Source organism: Lichenostomus cassidix, chromosome 21, assembly GCF_008360975.1.
Source record: "Lichenostomus cassidix isolate B80296 chromosome 21, HeHo_3.0, whole genome shotgun sequence".
Taxonomy (NCBI): Eukaryota; Metazoa; Chordata; class Aves; order Passeriformes; family Meliphagidae; genus Lichenostomus; species Lichenostomus cassidix.
In genome coordinates this window covers 1,659,243-1,685,037 of record NC_139501.1, presented here as the reverse complement: position 1 = coordinate 1,685,037, position 25,795 = coordinate 1,659,243, and the positions used below count along the sequence as shown (strand labels likewise).

Sequence of the window (25,795 nt, the reverse complement as noted above, 5' to 3'; positions counted from 1 at the left end):
TCCAAAATTGAGCAATGGGCAATGCCAGGATCTCCTGGGTAAAGCTGGGAGCCAAAATATTTGGGATTTGGACCTTTTGGAAAACACCTGAACCTCTCCAAATGCCATCTGGGATCAAGAAATATCCCATAAAAACAGATTTTTAATGAGGGTGGATTGTTGGGTGAGAGAAAAAATCCAAAATTGATCAATGAGCACTGCCAGGAGGTCACAGATCAACCTGGAATCCAAAATATTTGGGATTTGGACCTTTTGGAAAACACCTGAACCTCCCTAACTGCCAGTTTAGATCGAGGAAAATCCCACAAAACCAGATTTTTCCCGAGGGTGGAATGAGTCCAGCCTGTCCTGGAGGAATGGAGGAGCAAAGTTGTCACCAGGGCAAGGTGACATCACCAGGGTTTGGCACAACCACTAATTAACAAATTGCTAATTAAGGCCTGGGCAGTGCTGGCCCTGCTGCTCCCAGAAATAAAAAAAAGTTGTTTTTTTTTTCTGGGGAGTTCAGGAGTTTGCAGCTTCCTGGTTTGGGGTTTTTGCAGGAAAGAATTGGGAATTTTGGGATTTATCAGCATTGGGATCCAAAGGAATCATTTCCAGGGTTAACAGTAGGAATGGAGATTTGGGATGATGGGATGTTCCTGGAAATCCTGATGGGTTTTTTAATTTTTGGAGAATTTAAATGATGGAATATTCCCTGGAAATCCTGCTGGGTTTTTGATTTTTGGAGAATTTCAAAGATTAAATATTCCGGTAAATCCTGCTGTTTTTTTCATTTTTGGAGCATTTCAATGATGAAATATTCCCTGTAAATCCTGCTGGGTTTTTGATTTTTTTGAAAATTTCAATGATGGAATATTCCCTGGAAATCCTGCTGGGTTTTGATTTTTGGAGCATTTCCATGATAAAATATTCCTGTAAATCCTGCTGGGTTTTTTTTTATTTTTGGAGCATTTCCATGATAAAATATTCCCTGTAAATCCTTGCTCTCCCATTCCTCCTCCTGTTTTATTTTTTAAATTTATTTTTGGAGCCTTCCCAATGATGAAATATTCCCTTCAGCCCCAACACTTCCCTGAAAATCTGGAGATCCAGGGAAAATTCCTGACTTTTTACATCTTATCCAGAGCCATGGGGGGTTTGGGGTTTCCCAAAGAATTCCTGCAAGTTGGAATAATAATTCCCAAATAATTCTCCTCAGCTATTCCTTTGGGATTTTCGATTGCCTTCAGCATCATTTAAAGGCATCAAAATTAATTATTTTTTCCCAGCCACATCTTCCCTTCAGCCCCAACACTTCCCTGAGCCTTTCCAAGGAAAATACAGAAATCCAGGGGAAAATTCCTGACTTTTTAAACCTTGTCCACAGTCCGGGGGGTTTAGGGTTTCCCAAAGAATTCCTGCAAGTTTGGATGATTCCCAAATCACCTCAGCCACTGTTTTGGGATTTTCGATTGCCTTCAGCACCATTTAAAGGCATCAAAATTAATTATTTTTTCCCAGCCACATCTTCCCTTCAGCCCCAACACTTCCCTGAGGCTTCCCAGGGAAAACACAGAAATCCAGGGAAAATTCCTGACTTTTTACAGCTTATTCACAGCCCGGGTGGGTTTTGGGGTTTCCCAAAGAATTCCTGCAAGTTGGAATAATAATTCCCAAATAATTCACCTCAGCTATTCCTTTGGGATTTTCAATTGCCTTCAGCACCATTTAAAGGCATCAAAATTAATTTATTTTTCCCAGCCACATCTTCCCTTCAGCCCCAACACTTCCCCGAGGCTTTCCCAGGGAAAACACAGAAATCCAGGGAAAATCCCAAAGCTTTCCCAACTTCTCCCAGACTTTTTTCCTTCGCAATTCTGAACTCCCCAGCTGGAGGAATTCCCGATGGAAGCCGCAGCTGGATTGATCCCAAAAAAACCCCAAAGGGAGAGGAGCGGCAGCGCCCTGAGCTCTGCTGTAATCAGGGGTTTAATTAGGGTTTGTTAATGAGCCTCTGCCCCGGGCTCTGCCGTAATCAGGGGTTTAATTAGGGTTTGTTAATGAGCGCTCTGGCCCGGGCTCTGCTGTAATCAGGGGTTTAATTAGGGTTTGTTAATGAGCGCTCTGGCCCGGGCTCTGCCGTAATCAGCGGTTTAATTAGGGTTTGTTAATGAGCCTCTGCCCTGCGCAGTGGGGTTGGGTTTCTCCATCGGCGGCAGGCACAGGGAGCTCCTCTTCCTCCTGCGACAGCTGCGGGAAAAGCTGAATTTCCTGCGTGGATTGACCTTTGGGAAGCGTTTGGGATGGAAATTCGGGAGCTGTGAAAGTTCTCGGGAGGAAAAGCTGGAATTCCTGCATGGATTGACGCTTGGGAATCGCTGGGAGTGGAGTTTTGGGAGCTGTTCCGGCAGGAAAATCTGAATTTTCTGCGTGGATTAACCGTTGGGAATTGTTTGGAACTGAGTTTTGGGAGCTTTTCCAGGAGGAAAATCTGAATTTCCTGGATGGATTAAGCCCTGGGAATCGTTGGGAGTGGAGTTTTGGGAGCTGTTCTGGCAGGAAAATCTGAATTTTCTGCGTGGATTAACCCCTGGGAATGATTTGGAACTGAATTCTGGGAGCTGTTCCGGCAGGAAAATCTGAATTTTCTGGGTGGATTAACCCCTGGGAATCACGGGAAGCCGAATTTTGGGAGTTTTTCCAGGAGGAAAACCTGAATTTTCTGGGTGGATTAACCCTTGGGAATGGTTTGGAACTGAGTTTTGGGAGCTGCTCCAATTCCCAAGAGGAAAATCTGAATTTTCCGGATGGATTAACCCCTGGGAATTATTGGGAACAGAGTTTTGGGAGCTGTTCAAGCTCCCAGGAAGAAAATCTGAATTTCCTGGATGGATTAACCCCTGGGAATCACTGGGAACTGAGTTTTGGGATTGTTCCGGGAGGAAAATCCGAATTTTCTGGATTGATTAACCCCTGAGAATTATTTGGAACTGAATTTTGGGAGCTGCTCCAATTCCCAGGAGGAAAATCTGAATTTCCTGGATGGATTAACCCCTGGGAATCACTGAGAGCCGAATTTTGGGATTGTTCCAGGAGCGCCCTGCGCCTCTTTTCCCAGGATTTCCAGGGAATTTTGGGAATTCCGGGCTCGGTGAGGAGGCAGCGATGGTGTCAGGAATTCCAGGATGGAACAAGGAGGTTTTCCCGGAATTTTCCAAGCCCTGATCGCCTCGGAATTCCCACAAATCCGGCCGGAAAATTCCTCCTCATCCCGGGAATCTTTGGGATCTTCGCAGCAGGAGAACACCATGGAGAGCTGAGGGGGAAAAAATCCGGAAAAATCAGAAAATCCTGGAAAAAAAGTTGATTTTCTCGCAGAGGGATGCCAGGAGCAGCTGCAGGGATTTCCCCGAGGAAGGTGGGAATGGATCCTGCGGGAATTCCGGGTGGATTTTTGGGATTTAAGCTGGGCCGGAGCAGGGCGGGGCGGAGCTGCTCCTCCTCATTCCAGAGGGTAATTAGGGAATTTTTGCTGATTAGCTCATCGCGGGGCTCGGGAGGTGGGGCGGGAATTGGGAATTCGGGATAAAACCCTGGCGCTGGGGAATTCGGGATAAAAATCCTGTCATTGGGAAATTCGGGATAAAAATCCTGTCATTGGGAAATTCGGGATAAAATCCTGTCATTGGGAAATCTGGGATAAAATCCTGGCATTGGGAAATTCGGGATAAAATCCTGTCATTGGGAAATCTGGGATAAAATCCTGGCATTGGGAAATTCGGGATAAAATCCTGGCTCTGGGAAATTCGGGATAAAATCCTGGCATTGGGAAATTCGGGATAAAATCCTGGCATGGGAAATTCGGGATAAAATCGTGGGATGAGGAAATTCGGGATAAAATCCTGGCAATGGGAAATTCGGGATAAAATCCTGGTATGGGAAATTCGGGATAAAATCCTGGTATTGGAAATTCGGGATAAAATCCTGGTATTGGAAATTCGGGATAAAATCCTGGAACTGGGAAATTCGGGATAAAATCCTGGCACTGGGAAATTCGGGATAAAATCCCAACTCTGGGAAATTCGGGATAAAATCCTGACATTGGGAAATTTGGGATAAAATCCTGTCATTGGGAAATTCGGGATAAAATCCTGACATTGGGAAATTTGGGATGAAATCCCAGCTCTGGGAAATTCGGGATGAAATCCTGGTATTGGGAAATTTGGGATAAAATCCTGGCAACGGGAAATTCGGGATAAAATCCTGGCGTTGGGAAATTCGGGATAAAATCCTGGTATTGGGAAATTCGGGATAAAATCCTGGCATGGGAAATTGGGGATAAAATCCTGGTATTGGGAAATTCGGGATAAAATCCTGGCATGGGAAATTCGGGATAAATCCTGGTACTGGGAAATTTGGGATAAAATCCTGGCATGAGGAAATCTGGGATAAAATCCTGGCATTGGGAAATTCGGGATAAAATCCTGGCATGAGGAAATCTGGGATAAAATCCTGGCAATGGGAAATTCGGGATAAAATCAGTTATATTCGGGATATTGGGAAATTCGGGATAACTCAGTTTTTGGGTTCTGCAAGGCGGAAAAACCAAACATCCCCAGAGCTCTGGGCAATCAAAAACTCGAAGTTTCAGCCTTGCTTCAAACCTTCTCTCTGAAACATATTTTGTAAATTAAAGTTTAACTTCGTTTGAAGGGGAAATTATTAAAATCAGGGGATATGACTTCATTTATTGAGCTTTTTATGGGAAAATCCTATACAGATATGCTCATTTGCAAAGGCCATAAAAATGATAAATGCCTTATTTGTGTTACATTTTATTTTATTTATTATATTTATTATATAATGTGAGTTATATAATAAATATAATATAATAAATAAAATAAAATGTGTTCCACCTTGAATCTCAATGTGTTCCACCTTGAAGAGCTCTGCACCTAAAATCCTATTAAAATACCAGAGTAAAAACCCTTTTTATGGAAAAATCCTACAAAGATATGCTAATTTGCAAAGTCCATAACAATCATAAATGCATTATTTATATTATATTTTATTTTATTTATTATATTTATTATATGACATGAGTGTGAATCTCAATGTGTTCCACCTTGAAAAGCTCTGCACCTAAAATCCTATTAAAATACCAAAGGAAAAACCCTTTTTATGGGAAAATCCTACAAAGATATGCTAATTTGCAAAGTCCATAAAAATGATAAATGCATTATTTCTATTCTATTCTATTTATTCTATGACATGAGTGTGAATCTCAGTGTGTTCCACCTTGAAGAGCTCTTCACCTAAAATCCTATTAAAATACCAGAGTAAAAACCCTTTTAAAATACCAGAGTACAAACCCTTTTCAAACCCCAGAGCACAAACCCTCTCACCCTCTCCAACCCACAATTCTCAGCCCAGCAAAAGGCAGAACAGATAATTACAACCCCCAAGGACTTTCTCAGAGCTCTTATCTCCCCAATCTCTGCATTTTGAAAGAAATTCTGTCAGCAAAATTGAAAAGCGAATGAGTTCTTTTCCCTTCTCCTCCCACTTTGGGATCCAGGAGGAAAAAAGGGATATTTTCCCATTTCCCATCCCCACAAAAATGGGATTTTTTTTATTTTTTCAGGGCTCCTGTGCTGTTCTGATCCATTTTTTTCCCATTTCCCTCAGGAAAAAAACCTCCTGGAGGGAATTCTGTGTTGGCAGGGGATGTCAGAGTGAGGCAACAGGAGCTGTGCTTGTGCAAGAATTCATTTGCTCAATCCCATTGTAGGGATTTTGTGTTGCACAATTCGGGGTGAAGAGAGAGGGAAGGGTGGGGTTTTGCTTAGGTTTTTTAAAGTTTTTTTCAGGTTTTTTTCAGGTTTTTTTTAGGTTTTTTTTAGGTTTTTTTTAGGTTTTTCATCAGAATTTTTCCAAAATATTTTACTTTTTAAAATCTCAGCCAGGTTCCGGATGGGTTTTTTGAAGCTTCCTTGAAATATTTATTTAAAATGTTATTTATTTGAAATATTATTTATTTGAAATATTATTTATTTCAAATATTTGTTTCAAATAAATAAAGGTGAAAAGGGGTAGAACATGGCAAGGCCAGTTGGGTAATGGGATCTGAGTCTCTTAATTAATAATTTAAACATTTGAGAGGAACATTCTACATAGTTTGGATTTTATAAATCAAAATCCAGCAGAAATCAAGTAGGATTGAAATCAGCCCAAATCAAGAGTTTGTTTCTCATCATCTCTGTCCTTCCTCCCTTCTTTCTGAATCAAATTCCAAGAGAAATTTCCATTATTTTTTGCAAATTCTGATATTTCACAACTTCCAGCGTGATAGAAAATCCACCTTGGAAGGTCAGGCAGGAGCTCTGCTGCTCTGATTCACTAACTGCACCCCAAATATTGCTATTTTCACACAACAAACCCATGGCTGAGCCTTTTCCAGGTGGGAAAACATCAAAAATCATCCTGGAAGTTATCCAATAATCCATTTCTCCATCACTTCTGACACTTGGAAAATGATTTCTGGGTTCTGATTGAAATGGGGTTTGGTTTGGTTCTGTTCCCAAATCTGGGATTGGGATTGGATAATGGGATTTATGGATGGGATTGGATCCATGGGATTTATGGGATTTATGGATTGAGATCCATGGGATTTATGGGATTTATGGATGGGATTGGGATGGGATAATGGGATTTATGGATGGGATTGGATCCATGGGATCCATGGGATTTATGGATGGAATTGGGATGGGATAATGGGATTTATGGATTGAGATCCATGGGATTTATGGGATTTATGGATGGGATTGGGATGGGATAATGGGATAATGGGATTTATGGGATTTATGGACGGGATGAGCAATATTCTCAGAGAAACAGGAGGAGCTGATCAGTTGAGATTCCACCCAGGAATCTCAGCGGAAATTTCTCATGGAATTTGACTCAGAATGAAAGGAGAAAGGACAGAGATGAAGGGAAACAAAATCCCCTGATTTGGAGTGAGTCCGATCCTAGTCACACTTGATTTACGCTGAATTTTGATTTATAAAACCCAAATGTTTAAATCATTTTTGGAGCTTGATTTACCCTGGATTTTGATTTCTAAAACCCAAATGTTTTAAACATTATTGGAGCTTGATTTAGACTGGATTTAGATTTATAAAACCCAAACCACGCAGAAAGTTCCTCTCCAATATTTAAATAATTTTTGGAGCACACCTGGATGGCTCCATTCCCTTGCATCCTGAAAACCTCTGAAAAACGGGGAAAACAGGCAGAAAGGATGAGAGGTTTCAGAAAAATGAGGGATTTCAGAAAAATGAGGGATTTATTCCCAGAGCAGGAAGAAATCCTGGTTATTCCCTAGAAACAAAAAGCCACTTGGCTGACAAAAGGAAATCAAACCCCAGCGAGGTGACCTCCAGCGTAACCCCAACCCGTCAGTCCAGTTCTGCCCTTCCTGTGATTCCCTGGATCACGTTTGGATAATTCCCATGATCTGTCCCAGTCCTGCCCCTTTGATGTCATCCTGGGCCAGGAGGGTTGGACAGCTCCCGGGGCTCTGCACTGCCAAACCCCAGAGCTTGGGGCAGCAGTTGGCTTCTGCTGAGACTGGAACGGGGCTGGGGTGGGTGGTTCCTCGGAAATCAGATTTTCTGCTGAGGTACAGTGGGATTTGGGTGTGATTTGGGTGTAATTTGGGTGTAATTTGGGGATAATTCGGTCGTTTAATGTGTGTTTTTAGGGGATGATTTGGGTGTGATTCGGTTGTTTAATGTGTGTTTCTAAGGGATGATTTGGGTGAAATTTTGTTGTTTAATGTCTGTTTTTATAGGTATTATTTATTTATAATAACAGCTATTATTAATTAATATTCATTATAAATACATGTTATTAATATATTTAATATCTATTACTAATATGTAAATACCTGTCCATATTTATATAATATTTGTCCAATATTTGTCCAATACTTTTCTTGTACAATACTTGTCTTGTACAATATTTGTACAATATTTGACTTGTACAGTATTTGACTCGTACAATATTTTTCTTGTACAATATTTTTCTTGTACAATATTTGCACACTATTTGACTTGTACAATATTTATACAATATTTGACTTGTACAATATTTGACTTGTACAATACCTGAACAACATTTTTGCAATATTTGACTTGTACAATATTTATACAATATTTCACTTGTACAATATCAGTCCAAGTTTTGGAAGAAGCCCCATTGGAAGACTCTTCCCCTCACATTAATCCAATATTTTCTTTTCCCCACTCCCAGCAAGACCCTGAGCATGGAGCAGGAATTCTCCCAACAACATTTTTGCAATATTTTACTTGTACAATATTTATACAATATTTAACTTATACAATATCAGTCCAAGTTTTGGAAAAAGTCCCATTGGAAGACTCTTCCCCTCACATTAATCCCATTTTTCCTCCTCCCCACTCCCAGCAAGACCCTGAGCATGGAGCAGGAATTCTCCCAAGGAGAAGCCGCGAGGAAGGAAGGGCTGATCGAATTCTACGCCTCCTTCAGGGAGATGTTTGAGTTTTTCTGCAAGAACACCACCATCCACGGCACCATCCGGCTGGTGTGCTCGGGCAGGAACAGGATGAAAACGGCTTTTTGGACGCTGCTGCTGCTGGCCAGCTTCGGCATGCTCTACTGGCAGTTTGCGCTCATGTTCAGCCAGTACTGGGCTTACCCCGTGGTGCTCACCATGTCCATGCACTCCGAGCCCAAGATGTTCCCTGCTGTCACCATCTGCAACCTGGATCCCTACAGGTGAGCTGGAGCTGTGCAGGTGAGCTGGATCTGTACAGGTAACCTGGATCTGTACAGGTGAGCTGGAGCTGTACAGGGGATCTGGATCTGTACAGGTGAGCTGGAGCTGTGCAGGGGATCTGGATCTGTACAGGTAACCTGGATCCATACAGGTGAGCTGGAGCTGTACAGGGGATCTGGATCTGTACAGGTGAGCTGGAGCTGTGCAGGGAATGTGGATCTGTACAGGTGAGCTGGAGCCATGCAGGGAATGTGGATCTGTACAGGTGAGCTGGAGCTGTACAGGGGATATGGAGCCATACAGGTAATATGGTTCCGTACAGGTGAGCTGGATCTGTACAGGGAATGTGGATCTGTACAGGGGATATGGATCTGTACAGGTGAGCTGGATCTGTACAGGGAATGTGGATCTGTACAGGGAATGTGGATCTGTACAGGTGAGCAGGAGCTGTACAGGGAATGTGGGATGGAATGAGTCAGGGATGGATCCATACAGGTAATCTGGATCCATACAGGTAACCTGGATCCATGCAGGGAATTTGGATCCATACAGGTAACCTGGATCCATGCAGGGAATCTGGATCCACACAGGAAAGTGGGATGGGATAGGTCAGGGATGGATCCATACAGGTAATCTGGATCCGTATAGGTAATATGGATCCATACAGGTGATACAGATCCATGCAGGTAACCTGGATCTGTACAGGTAACTTGGATGCATACAGATAATCTGGATCCATACAGGGAATGTGGGATGGGAATGGGTCAGGGATCGATCCATGCAGGTAATTTGGATCCCTACAGGTAACCTGGATCCGTGCAGGGAATCTGGATCCATACAGGTAACCTAGATCCATATATGTAATCTGGATCCATGCAGAGAATCTGGATCCATACAGGGAATGGGGGATGGGAATGGGTCAGGGATGGATCTCTGCAGGTAGTCTGGGCTGCGTCTCATCCCAAAAATTTGGGAAAGGTCAAGGATGGATCCCTGCAGGTAATCTGGGTGGCTTCCCATCCCACCTGGATGTTCCCAGAGGTTTGGGAAGGTTTGGGAAAGGTCAGGGTTGCATCCCCCAGGTCTCCATGCCTGCCCCAGGTGGACAGCCTGCTGCTGCTGCTGCTGTTGTTGTTTCCATCCTGGTTTCCCGATACAGATCCTGTTGGGAATTGTGCAAGGACTTGGAGCAGTGAGTTCCAAGTGCTGAGTCAGCAGAGAGGGAGCTCACCTGGGCACCTGCTGGGAGCTGAGAGCTGATCCTGGGCTCTGATAAAACCAGATCCTGAGCTCTGATCAAAACAGATCCTGAGCTCTGATAAAGACAGGATTTTGGGCTCTGATAAAAACAGATTCTGGGCTCTGATAAAACAGGATTGTGAGCTCTAACAAATACAGATTCTGAGCTCTGATCAAAACAGCTCCTGAGCTCTGATAGAAACAGATCCTGAGCTCTGATAAAAACAGGATAGGGCTCTGATAGAAACAGGATTCTGGGCTCTGATAAAAACAGGATTGTGAGCTCTGATATAAACAGATCCTGAGCTCTGATAAAAACAGATTCTGGGCTCTGATAAAAACAGGATTCTGGGCTCTGATCAAAAGAGGATTGAGCTCTAATAAAAACAGATTCTGAGCTCTGATAAAGACAGGATTTTGGGCTCTGATAAAAACAGGATTCTGGGCTCTGATAGAAACAGGATAGGGGTCTGATAGAAACAGGATTCTGGGCTCTGATAGAAACAGGCTTGTGAGGTCTGATAAAAACAGATCCTGAGCTCTGATAAAAACAGGATTTTGGGCTCTGATAGAAACAGGATAGGGGTCTGATAGAAACAGGATTTTGGGCTCTGATAGAAACAGGATAAAAACAGTGTACTGGGTTCCCATAAATACATAGGATTCTGGGCTCCCATAAAAACAGGATTCTGGGCTCTGATAAAAACAGGATTTTGGGCTCTGATAAAACAGATTCTGAGCTCTGATAAAGACAGGATTCTGTGCTCCCACAAAAACACCTTTCCCTACAAACATGACAGCTCCATGAATTCCTCCCCAGCCCAACTCCTCACTCTGGAATGGTGCTGTCCCAGCCAATTCCCTGGGGTTTTCCACAGAAACTGGGAACAGCACAGGAAATCAGGGAGCAGATCCGGAATTCCGGGTGGCTCTGCTTGCCAGGCGAGGCTCTCATGATAGGAATTATCACCGAGTTTCGTGTTACATAGTGAGGGAATTAGGTAATTTCCGTGGAATAATTAGCTAATTGGCTGACGAGCTCCGAGGTTTCCAACAGCTGGAATTCACGGGAGCTGCTGATAAATTTATTTGTTGGAGTTGATATATTCAGTTAATAAAATCAGTTAATATATTCAGTTAGTAAATTCATTTATTGGAGTTCACACATTCCTTTACTAAATTCTGTTAATATATTCATTTAATAAATTCAGTTAAAATACTCAGTTAATAAATCCATTTATTGGCATGCTGAGCACCTCACCAGAATTCCTGGATATTCTCCCACATCCATCTTGGAATAACCTTCCCATGGATCCCGTGAGGATCAAAATCCTTTTATCCATCAGAAAAATGAAAATTCCCAAATTCCTTGTGAGGATCCAAATCCTTTTATCTATTAACAACTTGAATGTTCCCAAATTCCCTGGGAGGATCCAAATCCCTTTATCCATCAACAACGTGAATATTCCCTGTGAGGATCAAAAATCCCTTTATCCCTCGGCAACCTGGGAATTCCCAAATTCCCTGTGAGAATCCAAATCCCTTTATCCCTCAGCAACCTGGGAATTCCCAAATTCCCTGTGAGGATCCAAATCCCTTTATCCCTCAGCAACGTGAATATTCCCTGTGAGACTCAAAATCCCTTTATCCCTCAGCAATCTGGGAATTCTCAAATTCCCTGTGAGGATCCAAGTCCCTTTATCCCTCAGGGACGTGAAAATTCCCAAATTCCCTGTGAGGATCCAAACCCTTTTATCCCTCAACGATGTGAATATTCCCAAATTCCCTGTGAGGCTCCCAATCCCTTTATCCCTCAGAAAAATGAAAATTCCCAAATTCCCCTGGCAGGTTCGAGCTGGTGAGCGAGCACCTGCAGCAGCTGGACCGCATGGCCGAGGAGTCCATCACCTTCCTGTACGGGATCAACACCTCGGCCAGGCTGTTCCACGACAACGACACCAATGTCCACATCCAGGGCTTGCCCAGAGAGAGGAACATCAGCAATTCTGCCTTCAGGCTCAGCCAAAACTTCTCCCTGCTCAGGGTGTCTGACCTCAGGTCCGGCAAGAGACATTCCAGCGTGGGATTCAGGCTGGTCAGTGGGTGCTGCTGGGGTTTCGGGGGGATTTGGGGGGGAAAAGGAGGGTTGGATGCTTCCTTGGGGATGGGGGGATGTTCTGGAGGGGTAGGAGGGGGATTCACCCCAAAATTCACCCCAAAATCCACTCCAAAATCCACCCCGACATCCCTGAGCAAGGAGAGCTCACATTGCAGAGGGGCAGGATGGGGATTCACCCCAAAATCCACTCCGAAATTCACCCCAAAATCCACCCTGAAATTCACCCCTAAATCCACCCCAAAATCCCTGAGCAGGGAGAGCTCACATTGAAGAGGGGCAGGATGGGGATTCACCCCAAAATTCACCCCAAAATCCACCCTGAAATCCCTGAGCAGGCAGAGCTCACAGGTGAAATCTCCACTTTTTCCTCATGAACAAGGAGCAGATTCTTTTAGCATTTACTTGAGGTAATTACTGCCTTTTCCATAAATTCTAATAAATAAAAATTCCATATTTTCCCAGAGTTTCCACTTTCTGGGAAAACACAGATTCCCCTCATCCCCATCCCCACCATTCCCTTTTCCCTGCCGTTCCTCCCCTTCATCCCGAGTTTTTCCCTCTCTCCAGTGCAATGATTTTGGGATTGGGATTTTGGGATTGGGATTCCTGTCCTGCTTGTCCTCCTGCCTCTCTCCCCCTGAGATGGAGGAGCTCAGGCTGGAGAAATTGTTTCTCCAAGTTCTTTCAGTGAGAACTGAAACGATTTGGAGAAAATTCCATCCTCAGAATTGAAACAATTTGGAGAAAATTCCACCCTCAATGAGAAGGGAAACAATCAGAATTTTCCCATTCTGAGGGCAAACAGCTTCCCCTCACCCCCATCCCCACCATCCTCTTTTCCCTTTAATCCTTCTCCCCCTCATCCAGGGCTTTTCCCTCTCTCCAGTGCAATGATTTTGGGGTGATTCTTGTCCTCCTGCCTCTTTCCCTGAGATAGAGCAGCTCAGGCTGGAGAAAATTCCTTCTCCAAGTTCTTTCAGTGAGAGCTGAAATGATTTCGAGAAAATTCCACCCTTAGAACTGAAACAATTTGGAGAGAATTCCATCCTCAGTGAGAACTGAAAGGATTTGGAGAAAATTCCATCCTCAGTGAGAACTGAAAGGATTTGGAGAAAGTTCCACCCTCAGCACTGAAACAATTTGGAGAAAATTCCACCCTCAATGAGAAGGGAAACAATCAGAATTTCCCCTTTCTGAGGGCAAACAGCTTCCCCTCATCCCCATCCCCACCATCCCCTTTTCCCTGCAGTTTCTCCCCTTCATCCCAAGCTTTTCCCTCTCTCCCAGTGCAATGATTTTGGGGTGATTCCTGTCCTCCTGCCTCTCTCCATGAGATGGAGCAGCTCAGGCTGGAGAAAAGTCTTTCTCCAAGTTCTTTCAGTGAGAACTGAAACGATTTGGTGAAAATTTCACCCTCAGAACTGAAACAATTTGGAGAGAGTTCTATCCTCAGAACTGAAAGGATTTGGAGAAAAGGTTCACCCTCAGAACTGAAAGGATTTGGAGAAAATTCCACCCTCAGTGAGAACTGAAACAATGAGAATTTCCCCTTTCTGAGGGCAAACAGATTCCCCTCATCCCCATCCCCACCATCCCCTTTTCGTCCCTCTAATCCTGAGTTTTTCCCTCTCTCCAGTGCGACTCCTCGGGAGGGAATTGTTTCTTCCAGGCCTACTCGTCAGGCATGGACGCCATCCTGGAGTGGTATCGCTTCCACTACATGAACATCATGGCCCAGCTGCCCGTCATCATCAACATCTCGCAGCACGAGGAGCACATCCATGACATGGTGTACTCCTGCCAGTACGACGGCGAGCCCTGCAGGCCCGGGTGGGTTTTGTTGGGGTGAATTTTGGGGTGAAAACCCATCCTGCCCCTCTGAATGTTTGTTTTTAGAGAGCCCTCCTGGCCCAGGTGTGTTTGGGGTGAATTTTGGGGTGAATCCCCATCCTGCCCCTCTGAATGTGTTTGATTTTGGGGAGCTCTGCCGGCCCAGGTGTGTTTTTCTGGGGAGCCCTGCAGGCCCAGGTGGGTTTGGGGGAATTTTGGGGTGAAAACCCATCCTGCCCCTCCAGAATGTATTTGCTTTTGGGGAGCCCTGCAGGCCCAGGTGAATTTGGGGTGAATTTTGGGGTGAATCTCCCTCCTGCCCCTTTGCAATGTTTGGTTTTGGGGAGCCCTGCAGGCCCAGGTCAGCTTTGGGGTGAATTATGGGGTGAGTTTTGGGGTGAATCCCCATCCTGCCCCTCCAGAATGTGTTTATTTTTGGGGAGTCTTGCAGGCCCAGGTGTGTTTTATTGGGGAGCACTGCAGGCTCAGGTCAGCTTGGGGTGAATTTTGGGGTGAGTTTTGGGGTGAATTTTGGGGTGAATCCCCATCCTGCCCCTCTGAATGTGTTTGTTTTTGGGGAGTCTTGCAGGCCCAGGTCGGTTTGGGGTGAATTTTGGGGTCAATCCCCATCCTGCCCCTCCAGAATATGTTTGCTTTTGGGGAGTCTTGCAGGCCCAGGTGTGTTTTTTTGGGGAGCCCTGCAGGCCCAGCTGGGTGTTTTTGGGATTTCCAGGTGATGCCTTAGCTGAGCTGACCTCAACCAGAGGTTATTGAAAGTTAGGAGAATAAAAAGCAGATTAATTTATTGAAGGGCTTCAGGTGCAATCAGGGCAGGCAAGGCTTACATGAGGCTGCACCCAAAATGGACACTGAGGCAACAAATCTTCACATTTTATAAATTCGGTTTTATTAGCATATTTAATTCCATGTGGCTCTGCTTGTCATTGATCCATGGAATTGTGGAATATCCTGAGTTTAAAGAAATCATTGATCCCTGGAATATCCTGAGTTTAAAGGGATCATTGATCCATGGAATATCCTGAGTTTAAAGGGATCATTGATCCATGGAATATCCTGAGTTTAAAGGGATCATTGATCCATGGAATATCCTGAGTTTAAAGGAATCATTGATCCCTGGAATATCCTGAGTTTAAAGGAATCATTGATCCGTGGAATATCCTGAGTTTAAAGGATCATTGATCCATGGAATATCCTGATTTTAAAGGGATCATTGATCCATGGAATCATGGAATATCCTGAGTTTAAAGGGAACATTGATCCATGGAATCATGGAATATCCATAGTTTAAAGGGAACATTGATCCATGCAATCATGGAATATCCTGATTTTAAAGGGATCATTGACCCATGGAATATCCTGAGTTTAAAGGATCATTGATCCATGGAATATCCTGATTTTAAAGGGATCATTGATCCACGGAATCGTGGAATATCCTGAGTTTAAAGAATCATTGATCCACAGAATCATGGAATATCCTGAGTTTAAAGGATCATTGATCCACGGAATCACAGAAAAATGGTAAAATCCCCATTTTCCCAAGCTCATCCTGCTTTAAATTAAATTCTCTCCACACTCATGATTAAACTCCCATCCAACCTCTCTCCATTGCAGTGATTATGTTCACTTCCACCACCCAGTTTTTGGGAGTTGCTACACCTTCAACAGCAAGGGGACAGATCCCTTCTGGACAGCCACCAAACCGGGAATTCCTTATGGTGAGTGACTTGGGGAAGTGGGGTAAAGAGCTCAAATTAATATATATTATTATTATTATTATTATTAATCAATATTATTACTATTACTATGATTAGTATTATTATTATTGTATTTCTATTTCTGTTTCTATTCATATTTATTTTTATGTTTGTATTTGTGTTTGGATTTATATTTATATTTATATTTATATTTATATTTATATTTATATTTGAGGAGAAAAAATGGCTCTGCTGGGAGCAATGGGATCAGTGCTGAGAATTGATCAGTGCTGAGAATTGATCAGTGCTGAGAATCCCAGAAACCCCAATGTTCTAAGGAGAGAAAATGGCTCTTCTGGGAGCAATTTGATTAATGCTGAGAATTGATTAATGCTGAGAATTGATCAGTGCTGAGAATTGATCAGTGCTGAGAATCCCAGAAACCCCAATGTTCTAAGGAGAGACAGTGGCTCTGCTGGGAGCAATTTGATTAATGCTGAGAATTGATCAATGCTGAGAATTGCAGAAATCCTGATGTTCTAAGGAGATAAAAATGGCATTTCTGGGAGCAATTTGATCAGTGCTGAGAATTGATCAGTGCTGAGAACTGATCAGTGCTGAGAATTGATCAGTGCTGAGAACTGATCAGTGCTGAGAATCCCAGAAACCCCAATGTTCTAAGGAGAGAAAATGGCACTGCTGGGAGCGAATTGATCAGTGCTGAGAACTGATCAGTGCTGAGAATCCCAGAAATCCCAGTGTGCTAAGGAGAGACAGTGGCTCTGCTGGGAGCAATTTGATTAATGCTGAGAATTGATCAATGCTGAGAATTGCAGAAATCCTGATGTTCTAAGGAGATAAAAATGGCATTTCTGGGAGCAATTTGATCAGTGCTGAGAATTGATCAGTGCTGAGAATTGATCAGTGCTGAGAACTGATCAGTGCTGAGAATTGATCAGTGCTGAGAACTGATCAGTGCTGAGAATTGATCAGTGCTGAGAATTCCAGAAACCCCAATGTTCTAAGGAGAGAAAATGGCTCTGCTGGGAGCAATTTGATCAGTGCTGAGAATTGATCAATGCTGAGAATTGATCAGTGCTGAGAATTGATCAGTGCTGAGAATTCCAGAAACCCCAATGTTCTAAGGAGAGAAAATGGCACTACTGGGAGCGATTTGATCAGTGCTGAGAATTGATCAGTGCTGAGAATTGATCAGTGCTGAGAATTGATCAGTGCTGAGAATTGATCAGTGCTGAGAATTGATCAGTGCTGAGAATCCCAGCAACCCCAATGTTCTAAGGAGAGACAATGGCTCTCCTAGCAGCGATTTGCTCAATCCCCCAACTCCCAACATTCCCATTTCCCCAGTGTTTCCCCATTTCCCCATCTCTCCATCCCCAGGGCTGTCCCTGATCCTGCGGGCCGAGCAGAAGGACCACATCCCGCTGCTGTCCACCGTGGCCGGGGTGAAGGTGATGATCCACAACCACAACCAGACCCCCTTCCTGGAGCACGAGGGCTTCGACATCCGGCCCGGCATCGCCACCACCATCGGCATCCGCCAGGTGCCACCGCTGGGGACACCAAACCCAAGGGGTGACACCCGCACTGCTGCTGGGAGGGTGGGAACAACCCGCAGATGTAGTTAAAAAGGGGGGAAAAGCGGTTTATTTGGGGGTTTTAATAGGATTTTAGGTGCTCGGCTCTTCTGTGTGAGGCAGATGTAGTTAAAAAGGGGGAAAGTTTAAATAAAATGTTTATTTTGGGGTTTTAATAGGATTTTAGGTGCACGGCTCTTCTGTGTGAGGCAGGTGTGGTTAAAAGGGGGGAAAAGTTTAAATAAAATGTTTATTTTGATGTTTTAATAGGATTTTTGGTGCACAGCACTTCTGTATGATGCAGATGTAGTTAAAAAGTGGGGAAAGAGTTTTATTTTGGGGTTTTAATAGGATTTTAGGTGCACGGCTCTTCTATCTGAGGCAGACGCGGTTAAAAGGGGGGAAAAGGGTTTTATGTGGGGATTTATATAGGATTTTAGGTGCATAGCACTTCTGTATCATGCAGATGTAGTTAAAAAGGGGAAAAGGGGTTTTATTTTGGGATTTTAATAGAATTTTAGGGGCACAGCATTTCTGTATGATGCAGATGTAGTGAAAAAGGGGAAAAAGGGTTTTAATAAGATTTTCTTATTAAAAAAGAAAATCTTCTGTGTGAGGCAGGTGTGGTTAAAAGGGGGGAAAAGGGGTTTATTTTGGGGTTTTAATAGGATTTTAGTTGCACGGCACTTCTGTGTGAGGCAGATGTAGTTAAAAAGGGGAAAAAGGGTTTTATTGTGGTGTTTAAATAGAATTTTAGGTGCACAGCAGTTCTGTATGATGCAGATATAGTTAAAAAGGGGAGAAATGGTTTTATTTTGGGGTTCTAATAGGATTTTAGGTGCACAGCTCTTCAAATGTTTGGAGGCACAGGGTGGGGTTTTGGGGTGTGCTGGGCCAGGACAGGAATGGGATTAAATAATCCCCGTGGGTTCCTTCTGATATTCCATGATTCCTCTGCATTCTCCCACCTTTCCCATCTCTCCCTAATAATATTTATTATCCAGGCCCAGCTCTGCTGCTCCCTGAAATCAGTGCTGAGAATTCCAGGAAATCTCTCTGAATCCAGGAAATCTCTCAGATCAATGCTGAGATTTCCAGGAAATCTCTCTGAATCCCTGCAGGGAATTCCAGAGGCTCTGGCTCCAATTAGCACTGCCCCAATTAACTCTTTCTTTCCCTGTGCACAGGACGAGGTGAATCGCCTGGGAGGCAATTATGGGAAATGCACCACGGATGGGAGTGACGTGGATGTGGAGCTGCTCTACAACAACTCCTACACCCTGCAGGTATGGCCCTACAAAAACCCTACACCCTGCAGGTATGGCCCTACAAAAACCCTACAGCCTGCAGGTATGGCCCTACAAAAACCCTACACCCTGCAGGTACAGCAATCCCTACACCCTGCAGGTATGACCCTATAACAGCCCTACAGCCTGCAAGTACAACAACTCCTATACCCTGCAGGTATGGCCCTACAAAACCCCTACACCCTGTAGGTACAACATCCCTACAGCCTGCAGGTATGACCCTACAAAAACCCTACACCCTGCAGGTATGGCCCTATAAAAACCCTACAGCCTGCAGGTACAAAAATCCCTACACCCTGCAGGTACAGCCCTATAAAAACCCTACACCCTGCAGGTATGACCCTATAACAGCCCTACACCCTGCAGGTATGGCCCTACAAAAACCCTACACCCTGCAGGTACAGCCCTACAAAAACCCTACACCCTGCAGGTACAGCCCTACAAAAACCCTACACCCTGCAGGTATAGTACAGCCCTACAAAAGCCCTACACCCTGCAGGTACAGCCCTACAAAAACCCTACACCCTGCAGGTACAGCCCTACAAAAGCCCTACACCCTGCAGCTACAGCCCTACAAAAACCCTACATTCTGCCCCACAACAACTCCTCCACCCCACAGGTTCTGCCCCACAAAAACCCTACAGCTGAGGTGTTCTGTAGGATGTTTTACCCCCTCAGGGTTTTAACAAAACCCATTACAGATTTACATCTCCTCAGAGCTCCATCCTACAGCTTTGGGAGTTTTTTGGGATTTTTTTCCCCACCATTCAGTGCCTTTCCCATAACTTTCCCACCACTGTGTACCTTTTCCCCATAACAAAACCCATTACAGATTTACATCTCAGAGCTCCATCCTACAGATTTGGGGTTTTTTGGGGGGTTTTTTGGGGATTTTTTTCCCCACCATTCAGTGCCTTTCCCACAGCCTTTCCCATCACTGTGTGCCTTTTCCCTTAACAAAACCCATTACAGATTTACATCTCCTAAGAGATGTAAATCCCAATCCTACAGATTCAGGACTTTTTTTGGGGTTTTTTTGGGGATTTTTTCCTCACCATTTGGTGCCTTTCCCACAACATTTCCCACCACTGTGTGCCTTTTTCCCTTAACAAAACCCATTAGAGATTTACATTTCCTGAGAGGTGTAAATCCCAATCCTACAGATCTGGGATTTTTTTCAGGGGTGTTTTTGGGGATTTTTTTCCCCACCATTTGGTGCCTTTCCCATAACCTTTCCCACCATTTTGTGCCTTTTTCCCATAACAAAACCCATTACAGATTAGATTTGGAATTCCAATCCTGCAGATTTGGGATTTTTTGGGGTTTTTAATTTGGGATTTTTCCTGGCTGACCCAACCCTTTCCCCTCGCTCCGAGCCAGGCCTGCCTGCACTCCTGCTTCCAGCACATCATGATCCGCGAGTGTGGCTGCGGATATTACTATTACCCACTGCCTGCTGGGGCTCAGCACTGCGACTACAACCGGCACCCTGCCTGGGGTGAGGCTCCAGGGGAACGGGGAATTGGTGTGGGATTGTTCTGGGATTGTTCGGGATTGTTCTGGGATTGTTCCGGAATTATTCCGGAATTCCTGCTGGGGCGCAGCACTGCGACTACAACCGGCACCCTGCCTGGGGTGAGGCTCCAGGGGAAAGGGGAACTGGTGTGGGATTGTTCAGGGATTGTTCTGGGATTGTCCTGGGATTGTTCGGGAATTGTTCTGGAATTGTTTTGGGATTGTTGTGGGATTGTTCGGGAATTCCTGCCGGGGCTCAGCACTGCGACTACAACCAGCACCCTGCCTGGGGTGAGAGATCAATAGGGAAATGGGAATTATTGTGGAATTGTTCAGGGATTGTTCTGGGATTGTCCTGGGATTGTTCGGGAATTGTCCTGGGATTGTTCTGGGATAGTTTTGGGATTGGTCTGGAATTATTACCCACTGCCCACCGGGGCGCAGCACTGCGACTACAACCGGCACCCTGCCTGGGGTGAGGCTCCAGGGGAAAGGGGAACTGGTGTGGGATTGTTCAGGGATTGTTCTGGGATTGTTTTGGGATTGTTGTGGGATTGTTCGGGAATTCCTGCCGGGGCGCAGCACTGCGACTACAACCAGCACCCTGCCTGGGGTGAGAGCTGGGCAGGGAAATGGGAATTGGTCTGGGATTGTCCTGGGATTGTCCTGGGATTGTCCTGGAGTTGTCCTGGGATTGTCCTGGGATTGTCCTGGGATTGTCCTGGAATCGTTCTGGGATTGTCCTGGGATTGTTCTGGGATTGTTCTGGGATTGTTCTGGGATTGTTCTGGGATTGTTCTGGGATTATTCTGGGATTGTTCTGGGATTGTTCTGGGATTGTTCTGGGATTATTCTGGGATTGTTCTGGGATTGTTCTGGGATTATTCTGGGATTATTCTGGGATTGTTCTGGGATTGTTCTGGGATTATTCTGGGATTGTTCTGGGATTGTTCTGGGATTATTCTGGGATTATTCCGGAATTCCTGCCGGGGTTGAGATTTCTGGGATTACTGCTGCTCTGAGCTGCTGAGGATTTGCCCTCGTGGATTTGTGGGATCCATGGAATATCCTGAGTTAAAGGGATCATTGATCCATGGCATCAGAGAATATCCTGGATTTAAAGAGATCATTGATCCATGGGATCAGAGAGTATCTTCAGTACAAAGGGATCATTGATCCATGGAATCACAGAATATCCTGGGTTTAAATTAATCTGTGGAATCACAGGATATCCCGAGTTTAAAGGGATCATTGATCCATGGAATATCCTGAGTTTAAAGGGATCATTGATCCATAAAATCTCTGAGTTTAAAGGGATCATTGATCCATGGAATCACAGGATTTTATGATTCTGTGATTTTGTGATTCTGTGATTTTATGAATCTGTGATTTTATAATTCCGTGATTTTATGATTCTGCGGTTTTGTGATTCCGTGATGTTACAATTCTGGGATTTTATGATTCCATGGATCACAAATCATTTTACAATTCTGTGATTTTATGATTTTAAGGTTCCAAGCTCTGAATTCTGACTCTGACCCCAAATCTCACCACAACCCCCCAGCTGTCCCACCCTCAGCCCCTCTGGAATCATTCCCAAGGGAATTCCCTGATCCCATTCCTTCCATCCCCTTTTTCCAGGACACTGGAGATTAAGTGATGTTATTATTCTGGGATTTTATGATTCTGGGATGTTATGATTCCAGGATTTTATGATTTTGTGATGTTATTATTCTGGGATTTTGTCATTCTGTGATTTTATGATCCCATGATTTTACGATTCTGGGATTTTATGAATCTGTGATTTTACGATTCCGGGATTTTATAATTCCAAGCTCTGAATTCTGACTCTGACCCCAAATCTCAGCACAACCCCCCAGCTGTCCCACCCTCAGCTCCTCTGGAATCATTCCCAAGGGAATTCCCTGATCCCAATCCTTCCCTCCTTTTCCAGGACATTGCTTTTACCAGCTCTACAGCCGCCTCAGGAATCACCACCTCAACTGCTTCGAGCAGTGCCCCAAACCCTGCAGGTGAGCCCAAAAACCAGGGAAAACACAACAGGAAATCTGGGAATTCCCTGGGAAATCCCTGGGTTAAAGTTCATGGGATTTGAATTGCGTGGAAATTCAAATTCGTGGAATAACTGGGGCTGAGAGATTCTGGTTTGGTGCTTCAACCCCAGTGCTGAGAGAGCCAAAAATGAGAGGATTATATTAAAAAATAATTTTATTCCGGAGAAGGGAAATGGTTTAAAAATGTCTGAGATGTTTAATTAGGCCCAACCCTAATTAAATAGCGCTTGTGTCATTTTCAGCCTGGATTTCTTCAGTTTCATTTTGAAATTTTGAACAATTTTGAAAGGAAAAGGTGATTTTGAAAACAAAATACCAAAAGTTTGCATTATGGATGTATCCAGAAAGTCTCAGGATTTTGAAATTGTTTCGATTTTCCTCCTGAGCAATTTTCAGGCAACTTCTGGGGTTATTTTGGGAGCTGAACTCAGGAAGGTTCTCCAGAGCTGCCCTGGGGATTTTTGGGATTGTGGAATTCCTGTTTTTTCTCTCCTCAGGGAATCTCTGTACAAAGTGTCGGCTGGGACAGCCAAGTGGCCCTCGGCCAAATCCCAGGTGAGGCACAGGCTGCCCTGAGTCAGGGAAAATTAGCCCAAAGTGACCCCAAAGTGACCCCAAACCCCAAACAAACTGACCCCAAACTGACCCAAAACTGACCCCAAAGTGACCCCAAACCCCAAACAAACTAACCCTAAACTGACCCCAAACTGACCCCAAACTGACCTTAAACTGACCTTAAACTGACCCCAAACCCTGAACTGACCCCTGACCCCAAAGTGGCCCCAAACCCTAAACTGACCCAAACCCCAAAGTGACCCCAAACCCTGAACTGACCCCAAACTGACCCTGAACCCCAAACTGACCCCAAACCCCAAACTGACCCCAAATATTCCAATACCAACCATTCCAATAGCAAATACTCCAATAGCAAATATTCCAATCCCAACCATTCCAATAGGAAATATTCCAATGAGAAATACTCCAGTAACAAATATTCCAATAGCAAATATTCCAATAATATTCCAATAACAAATATTCCAATCCCAACCACCCCATCCCTGCAGGACTGGGTCCGCCAGGCCCTGAGGCACCAGAATGGCTACAACTCCACCAGCAACAGGTAAATCCATGATGAGCTCCTCATCCCTCAGGTGTTGGGCTGGGAAGGGAGGCTGAGAGGGAAACGTGCTGGAAAATCCAAAAAACTCCTAGGAGAATCCAAGAAATTCTTAGGAGAATCCAAGAAATTCTTAGGAGAATCCAAGAAATTCTTAGGAGAATCCAAGAAATCCATGGGGAATCCAAAAAAACTCCTAGGAGAATAAAAAAAAAAAAACCTCCCAGGAGAATCCAAAAAAACTCCCAGGAGAATCCAAGAAATTCTAGGAAAATCCAAGAAACTCCATGGGGAATCCAAGAAACTCCCAGGAGAATCCAAAAAAACTCCTAGGAGAATCCAAGAAACTCCTAGGAGAATCCAAAAAAACTCCCAGGAGAATCCAAAAAAACTCCTAGGAGAATCCAAGAAATCCATGGGGAATCCAAGAGACTCCTAGGAGAATCCAAGAAACTCCATGGGGAATCCAATAAACTCCTAGGAGAATCCAAAAAAAACTCCCAGGAGAATAAAAAAAAAACCTCCCAGGAGAACCCAAGAAACTCCAAGAGGAATCCAAGAAACTCCCAGGGCAATAAAAAAAGAAAACCAGGAGAATAAAAAAAAATCTCCCAGGAGAATCCAAAAAACTCCCAGGAGAATCCAAGAAACTCCCAATTTTTCCTCCCCACCCCGCAAAATACTGACTTTTCCCCAAGCTCTGGTTGGACAACCTCAAGAAAAACGTTGGTAGGAGTGGGAAAAGTCCTTTTTCCCCCCAAAATCCTGGAGGGGAGGCTCAGGGATGTCCCCAGTGCCACCTGCTGCTCTGTCCCCGCAGGAAGGACATTGCCAAGGTCACCATCTTCTACCAGCAGCTCAACTACCAGGCTGTGAATGAATCTCCTCTGCTCTCGGTAGGTGAAAACCCCAAAACTGCTCCCCGGGTTGGTTTTGGGGAAAAATTCCCTGCTGGGATGGCTGCAGGGAGGGATTTTTCAGGATTATTCTCCCCAGACTCTGCTCCCTGGGTTGGTTTTGGGGTGCTGGGAGGGCTTTTTCCAGGATTAGCCTCCTTGAGGACAACACTTGGGAATTCCCTGTTTTACACAATCCTATTGATTCCTTCTTGAATGTCACAGCCAAATCCCCATTCCCAGAGCTCTGCTGACCCCAAATTTTGATTTTTTGACCCCAGGAGAACCTGCTGCTGTCCAGCCTGAGCTGCTGGGAGGGCTTTTTCCAGGATTACTCTCTTTTTCTGGGATTACTCTCAGAAATTTCCTGTTTTACACAATTCCATAAATTCCCCCTTGGACGGCACAGCAACATTCCCATTCCCAGAGCTTCCTACAAACCCCAAATCTGGATTTTTTCTAGGAAAACCTTCTGCTGACCAGCCTGGGCTGCTGGGAGGGCTTTTTCTGGGATTACTCTCCTTCTCCAGGATTATTCTCCTTAAGACAAACACTTGGGAATTCCTCCTTTCACACAATCCCATCGATTCCCCTTGGGATGTCCCAGCCAAATTCCCATTCCCAGATCTCTGCCAACCCCAAATGTGGATTTTTTCCAGGAGAACCTGCTGCTGTCCAGCATGGGCAGCTGGGAGGTCTTTTTCCAGCTGCCACCATGGGGTCATTCTCCTTAAGGCTAACATTTGGGAATTCCAACTTTTATACAATTCCATTGCTTCCCCTTTTTAATGTCACAGCAAAATTCCCATTCCCAGATCTCTGCCAACCCCAAATGTGGATTTTTTCCAGGAAAACCTGCTGCTGTCCAGCCTGGGCAGCTGGGGTGGCTACAGGGGGAGTTTTTCCAGGATTATTCTCCTTAAGATGTTATTTGGGAATGCTACTTGGGAATTCTGCCTTTCACACAATCCCATCCATTCCCCCTGGGATGTCCCAGCCAAATCCCCATTCCCAGATCTCTGCCAACCCCAAATGTGGATTTTCCCCAGGAGAACCTGCTGCTGTCCAGCCTGGGCAGCTGGGAGGGATTTTTCCAGCTGCCACCATGGGATTGCTCTCCTTAAGGACGATTTCCCATTTCACACAATCCCATCCATTCCCCCTCGCTGTCCCAGCCAAATTCCCATTCCCAGATCTCTGCCAACCCCAAATTCTGATTTTCCCCAGGAGAACCTGCTGCTGTCCAGCATGGGCAGCCAGTGGAGCCTGTGGTTCGGCTCCTCGGTGCTGTCGGTGGTGGAGATGCTGGAGCTGCTGCTGGACACGCTGGTGCTCTCGCTGCTCTGCTGCCTGCAGCGGCTCCGCGGCACGAGCTCCCTGCGGCTGCCGCCAGCGCCCAGCCTGCGCCGGAGCCCCGCCAGATACCGGCAGCGGCGGGACGGGAGCGCCGGGGAGAGGGAGAGAGCCCGGAGCTGGGGAACGGGGGGTGGGAGCGGCGGGGGGACAGCGGGGGTGTGCCAGGGTGGGGCTGGGGCAGCCAGGGACGGGGATTTGGGAACTGGGGGATCCAGGGATGGGGAT

General features: G+C 45.0%; 1 protein-coding gene across 1 annotated transcript; it reads left to right on the top strand.

The window, feature by feature from the left end:
- Positions 1-2,215: 2,215 nt before the first annotated feature.
- On the top strand, positions 2,216-25,687 carry SCNN1D (sodium channel epithelial 1 subunit delta; the record flags this gene model as incomplete). The annotated part of the gene is made up of 13 exons (XM_085079715.1): positions 2,216-3,400; positions 8,470-8,802; positions 11,891-12,137; positions 13,798-13,991; positions 15,624-15,727; positions 17,108-17,271; positions 18,492-18,590; positions 19,992-20,109; positions 22,081-22,159; positions 22,699-22,756; positions 23,266-23,321; positions 24,139-24,214; positions 25,442-25,687. Coding segments are annotated over exons 2-13 (1,761 nt in total), but the record flags the coding sequence as incomplete, so codon positions are not given.
- Between the last annotated feature and the right edge of the window lie 108 nt (positions 25,688-25,795).